This window comes from Eleutherodactylus coqui, chromosome 2 (assembly GCF_035609145.1).
Source record: "Eleutherodactylus coqui strain aEleCoq1 chromosome 2, aEleCoq1.hap1, whole genome shotgun sequence".
NCBI lineage: Eukaryota > Metazoa > Chordata > Amphibia > Anura > Eleutherodactylidae > Eleutherodactylus > Eleutherodactylus coqui.
The window spans coordinates 8257659-8264544 of NC_089838.1; the positions used below are offsets into that span (position 1 = coordinate 8257659).

General features: G+C 54.3%; 1 protein-coding gene across 1 annotated transcript; it reads right to left on the minus strand.

Moving 5' to 3' along the window:
• Nucleotides 1-1576: 1576 nt before the first annotated feature.
• Nucleotides 1577-4656, minus strand: MRPS33 (mitochondrial ribosomal protein S33). Its single transcript, XM_066590292.1, has 3 exons — nt 4583-4656; nt 3590-3828; nt 1577-1865 (listed from the first exon to the last, which is right to left on the minus strand). Exons 2-3 carry the CDS (start codon nt 3802-3804, stop codon nt 1757-1759), a joined length of 324 nt encoding a protein of 107 aa, XP_066446389.1. The 5' UTR covers nt 3805-3828; nt 4583-4656; the 3' UTR covers nt 1577-1756.
• Nucleotides 4657-6886: the final 2230 nt, after the last annotated feature.

Below are 6886 nucleotides of genomic sequence, written 5' to 3' on the forward strand. Positions count from 1 at the left end.
CATGTCACTGCTAGAGCCAATGCCAACAGACTGGCAGGGAGGACGCGAGCGCAGGGGCAGCGGAGCAGGAGGCCGATAATAAGGCAGGGATGGTATTTATCACTTCTGCTCTGGCGCTGCCACACTTTACTAAGCTGGTCTACCATGTCAGCGCAGAGCCTGCTGAGAGCTCCCAGGACTGCCATGGCAAACCCTCTCTCTGGCAGGGCTTGATGGGCAACATCAAAAATTGCTATATACTCTATATGATCGCACGTTTACGGCCCCTGTGGGGGCTAAATAAAATAGAACAAAAAAAAACTGTCAAAAAAAGAACCTCCTTTTCCTGTTTTCCCCTTAAAATAATTTAAACAGTTAAAAAAAAACCTATTTGGTAACGCAGCGTACGTAAAAGTCTGGACTGTTAAAATATCACTATTTATCCCACATGGGCAAAAAAAAAAAAAAGATTGAATGCTAGAATTGCAGTTTTTTGTTATCTCCGCTCTGAAAAAAATAGAATTAAAAACTGATCAAAAAGACACATTTCTCAAAATGCTACTACTGAAATGTACAACGCACCCTACAAAGAACACCCTCACAAAGCCCAATTGATGAAAAAAAAAAAAGTTGCCGCTCTCAGAATACGGCGGCGGAAGGAAACTGAGAAAAGAAAAATGTTAGTTTTTAAAAATAAAAAAACATTTTTTTAAAACTATATAAATTTATCACCTTAAAGGGGTTGTCCCGCGCTGAAACGGGTTTTTTTTTTTTTCAACCCCCCCCCCCCCCCCCCGTTCGGCGCGAGACAACCCCGATGCAGGGACCTAAAGAAAGCTTACCGGAGCGCTTACCTTAATCCCCGCGCTCCGGTGACTTCTATACTTACCGGTGAAGATGGCCGCCGGAATCCTCTTCCTCCGTGGACCGCAGCTCTTCTGTGCGGTCCATTGCCGATTCCAGCCTCCTGATTGGCTGGAATCGGCACGTGACGGGGCGGAGCTACACGGAGCCGTCATTCTGCACGAGCGGCTCCATTGAAGAGAGCAGAAGACCCGGACTGCGCAAGCGCGGCTAATTTGGCCATCGGAGGGCGAAAATTAGTCGGCTCCATGGGAACGAGGACGCTAGCAACGGAGCAGGTAAGTAAAAAACTTTTTATAACTTCTGTATGGCTCATAATTAATGCACACTGTACATTACAAAGTGCATTATTATGGCCATACAGAAGTGTATAGACCCACTTGCTGCCGCGGGACAACCCCTTTAATCGTTCTGATCCAGAGAACAAAGGCCATGTGAATGCTTAACAACCCCACCCCCTCCACCCCAAAATGGTGCAATAGCATTTTTTTTAAAGGTTTTCACTAAACAATATTGGGTACATTAAATGGTGCCATAAAAAACACAAGCTTTCATACGGCCGCGCCAATGTTGGAAAAAAACAAAAACGTTATGGCTCTTGGAAGGTCGGGACAAAAAACACCCCCCAAAAAATGTACCCGCTCTAGTCCTGAAAGGGTTAAGGGTTGTCATGAGGTGCGTCAGGTAAGGGGATGAGATAATTTAACACCTTAATGCAACCAACGCCGTGAAATCTGGAGGATCTCTTTATTCTTCGCAGGGTGACATTCCACCCGATTATTACACCCAGGGAAGTCACAATATTGCGCCAACGTCTCCCGCACAGCAGCGCTGCCCTCCGCCTCAGCACTAGATACGGGACCGCTGCCAATACAGCTGCATTAAGTGCCAGTCAGTGTGAAATCTTAGGAGTCTATGCCGCCTTCTTCTTCGCTCTCTTGCCTTCACCCTTCTTGGTCATTCCTTTTCCACGCAGTCGTCGCATACGCTTCATCTCTTCCTTAAAGTCCTCGTGTTCATCCCTGCAGACGGTAACGAGTTATGTCATCAATCTAGAAAAATGGGGGCAATGCCAGGTTTGCCAAGCCCAGCAACACAGCTCTAGGTCCTTTAATCTGGGATCCATACATTAACGCCTATTAAAGGGGTTGTATGACCAGTCTCGAGAACGGGGGTCCCGTGTCCGCTTCAAGTCACGGTGGGCTCGCTGCAGTGACATACAGACTGAATGTCGCAGTGGTTGCACAAGCCCGTCTCTGCTCCATTTATTTCAATGGGGCTAATGGGAATAGCCAAGGTCACACCCTCTGCTATGTCCTGCAGTCCCGCTGAGAACAAATGGGGAGCGGCACCGCATGGGCAGTGATCCCACCGTGAGGAGGGGGAGAAATGGGATCCGTGGGGGCTCAGCGGTGAGATCCCACGGATAAACCAATTCTGGTACAACCCCTTTAATGCCAGATTATCGGATATTCTGAGTGATCAGACCTTGTTATGGCCTCCGTACAGAGAACTGCCCCCCCCCCCCCGAATGGGAACTGAACGGAGAGGAACCTGTTTTTGTTTTCTTTTTGGCATTTTGTGCTGGCAAGAATAGTCCACCACATTGCTCTTTCTGGCACAAAACGCCGCAAGCAGAAGGCAACCGAGCTGGGGTCTGTTTACGTCTCATCCAGAGGTGCAGTTTTCGGGAACCCAGATAGAACCCCTGGAAGAGGCCATAATGAAGAATAAACAGTGAAGATGGAGAACCTTTAAGGGGTTTTCCCTCTAAAATTATTTATTTCGGTATCAACAAAACAGGGGATAAATGTCTGATTGCTGGGGGTCTACCTGTTGGGATCCCCCCAGCGATCCTGAGAAGGGGGCAGCTCACTTTGTGTCATGGGATGCGCCCCTCTCGGGATCATTAGTATTCCCAGCGATCAGACATTTAGGCCTCATCTCCACGGGCGGCTCAGATTCCACATGCAGGAGCCGGCAGCGGAGTCCAACCCTACCTGTGGCCGGTGACCCTCCGTACCTGTCCAGGGCTTCTATTTCCTGTACTGCGCACGTGCACCGGCTGGCACTTCCGCAGTCAACCCTACCTGTGGCCGGTGACCCTCCGTACCTGTCCAGGGCTTCTATTTACTGTACTGCAGAAGTGCCAGCCGGCGCATGTGCGCAGTACAGTTTCTCTTTAAACTGCTTTCCCGCAGAATCCATGTCAATTGCTGACGGGCCGCGGATCGGGCGGCTTCTATTGACTTCACCATAAGCCATCCACACGGAATCAGCCCTAAAATGGAGCATGCGGAATCCAGAAAACAAATCTGCATGTTTTAACTGGGGTGTGGACGCTTATGCTTCCCCACGGGCGGCTTGAACTGCAGATCTGCTGCACGGATCCTGCAAATCAAATACACCCGTAGACATTGGGCCTATCCTGCGGATGGGAAATAAACGGCTGGAGTGGCGGTGCGTACGTCTGATCACTGCTCTGCTCACTTCTATGGGATGGTGGGAGGTCAAGGCACTCGGCTGTCGTCCCCCATCCCATAGAAGTGAATGCTGCTGTGCTCCCGCAGGCACACCGCCGCGCCATTCATTCAAGGGGATAAATGTCGTCTTTGGGAAAATCCCATTCAGGGGGATTGGATGTCAGAGGGAGGTCTAATACATTGGGCCCGCCCCTAATTATCATAACTGGCGGCTGCGACTCCTTTGGCCACAAGTCCCAACCTGAAGCTCACAGAGCATTTACCTGTAAAGGCCAAGAAATCTCAGATTGCGCATGAGAGGCGTGTAGACGTCGTGCGGGGGGTACCAGTCGTAAACCCCTTTCCTCTTCGCCAGGGGCTGCTCACTGAACAGTTTCACTACCTTCATAGATTTGGTATTTGTCGGCCATACTACCTCGCCGAAGATTCTGGCGCCGAGACGAGACATGTGGATGGCGTAACTTGACATAGAAGACATGGTGAGGCGGCTGAGCGTGACCCCCTGCGGAACAGAGAACAGCCATGTAAACAGCGTATACAAACATCTGACCCGAGGGGACCACTTATTACAAAGTGCGCAGGGTGACAGGCGACCGTGGGGGGTGGCGCTCCTTGGCTGTCCCACGCCTGACAGCCTGTTGCTAGGGAGACACTGCTTAACAACCAGAACTAGACTCAGATTCTTCCTCTTCCTCTCCGGCTCAGTCGTTGCGCAGGGGGATGTTCTCTTCGCACACAGGGGGAGAGGCGGGCACAAGAGGCGGGCACAAGAGGCGGATATTTTGGACCATGTTGGATCTAATTGCTCCAGTGGCACCCAGCATGGCGACTGCTACAGTGTGTACTGATGTGCCCCCAGCACGAATGAGGCCGCCCTCCCCGACATCGCTGGCACACCCGGGTCGGGTACATTAGATGGGCATTCCCGGGCTTTTACCCCTTGTACTATTGATGGCCTATCCTGAGACTAGATCATCGGATCTCGTGGGCGTCCTCTAGTGGCTCAGGGGGCTACCTAGTTGGCCGCCTCCAATGGTTACTCAGGATACAATGAATGAAGAGCTTTCCCTCACTGGCTCCCCCTATAGGGCACGACGGACATCTGCTCTCTATACAGGGTCTGCGAATAACTGCCTTAACACAATGCAATTCCATAGGTGCCTGTTATCTCCCAGCTGTCCCACAGCCAGGCTTGCAGCAGTGCAATGGTTAATGGGTTTTCTAGGGCTAATTTATTGCCCTGAAACACATCTTACCGACGTGACCTCTTCACAGACTCACATGCAGCGAGCCTGACCCGGAAGTGAATTATTGACCGGATGTTAGCAGCTCGCATGCGTCAATCTGTCACTCGGCACGGCTGAGGTTGCCAGGCAACGGCTTCTCCTAACGACGGCGCTTCACTGCGTGGTGACGTCACTGAATGCGATCACGTGATCGACTCAGCTAGATAGAGAAAGTTTTCACTTCGGTTACACCAAAAAGAAATGCTTGGGTGCCCGCTGACTGCAGAGAGGGGCCTCCAGGGGGAGCTATACCCAAACTGCAGCAGGAGAAACAAATAGACGCTCACAGCCCGGGGGCTCCAGGGGGAGCTGTACCCAAACTGCAGCAGGAGAAACAAATAGACGCTCACAGCCCGGGGGGCCCCAGGGGGAGCTGTACCCAAACTGCAGCAGGTGAAACAAATAGACGCTCACAGCCTGGGGGCTCCAGGGGGAGCTGTACCCAAACTGCAGCAGGAGAAACAAATAGACGCTCACAGCCCGGGGGGCCCCAGGGGGAGCTATACCCAAACTGCAGCAGGAGAAACAAATAGACGCTCACAGCCCGGGGGGCCCCAGGGGGAGCTGTACCCAAACTGCAGCAGGTGAAACAAATAGACGCTCACAGCCTGGGGGCTCCAGGGGGAGCTATACCCAAACTGCAGCAGGAAAAACAAATAGACGCTCACAGCCCGGGGGGCCCCAGGGGGAGCTGTACCCAAACTGCAGCAGGTGAAACAAATAGACGCTGGGGCCCCAGGGGGAGCTGTACCCAAACTGCAGCAGGAGAAACAAATAGACGCTCACAGCCCGCATGGGCCCCAGGGGGAGCTGTACCCAAACTGCAGCAGGTGAAACAAATAGACGCTCACAGCCTGGGGGCTCCAGGGGGAGCTATACCCAAACTGCAGCAGGAGAAACAAATAGACGCTCACAGCCCGGGGGGCCCCAGGGGGAGCTGTACCCAAACTGCAGCAGGAGAAACAAATAGACGCTCACAGCCCGGGGGCCCCAGGGGGAGCTATACCCAAACTGCAGGAGGTTAAACAAATAGACGCTGGGGCCCCAGGGGGAGCTGTACCCAAACTGCAGCAGGTGAAACCAATAGACGCTCACAGCCCGGGGGCCCCAGGGGGAGCTGTACCCAAACTGCAGCAGGTGAACCAAATAGACGCTCACAGCCCGGGAGGCTCCAGGGGGAGCTGTACCCAAACTGCAGCAGGAAAAACAAATAGACGCTCACAGCCCGAGGGGCCAAGGGGGAGCTGTACCCAAACTGCAGCAGGTGAACCAAATAGACGCTCACAGCCCGGGGGCCCCAGGGGGAGCTGTACCCAAACTGCAGCAGGAGAAACAAATAGACGCTCACAGCCCGGGGGCCCCAGGGGGAGCTGTACCCAAACTGCAGCAGGTGAAACCAATAGACGCTCACAGCCCAGGGGGAGCTGTACCCAAACTGCAGCAGGAGAAACAAATAGACGCTCACAGCCCGAGGGGCCCCAGGGGGAGCTGTACCCAAACTGCAGCAGGTGAAACCAATAGACGCTCACAGCCCGGGGGCCCCAGGGGGAGCTGTACCCAAACTGCAGCAGGTGATACAAATAGATGCTCACAGCCCGGGGGGCCCCAGGGGGAGCTGTACCCAAACTGCAGCAGGAGAAACAAATAGACGCTCACAGCCCGGGGGGCCCCAGGGGGAGCTGTACCCAAACTGCAGCAGGAGAAACGAATAGACGCTCATAGCAACCGAGTAGATCGCTGCTTTCATTTCATTTCCCTTTTGCCTCTGACTACTCTGTTATGGGGTTCCGTTATCTGAAATCTCAAGCTGTATTCAGACTGGCGAGTCCGAGCTGCACTTGAGATTCTCAGACGCATTTCCACTCGGGCAGCGCACGGACACGCTGACGCCCCGTCTGATCCCCGCGGGCAGCGCACGGACACGCTGACGCCCCGTCTGATCCCCGCGGGCAGCGCACGGACACGCTGACGCCCCGTCTGATCCCCGCGGGCAGCGCACGGACACGCTGACGCCCCGTCTGATCCCCGCCGGCAGCGCACGGACACGCTGACGCCCCGTCTGATCCCCGCCGGCAGCGCACGGACACGCTGACGCCCCGTCTGATCCCCGCGGGCGGCGCCCTGACGCGCTGATGCACCGTCTGATCCCCGAGGGCAGCGCACGGACACGCCGTCTGATCCCGGCAGGCAGCACGCGGACACGCCCGTCTGATCCCCATGGGCAGCGCACAGACACGCCGATGCCATGCTGACGCCCCGTCTGATCCCCGCGGG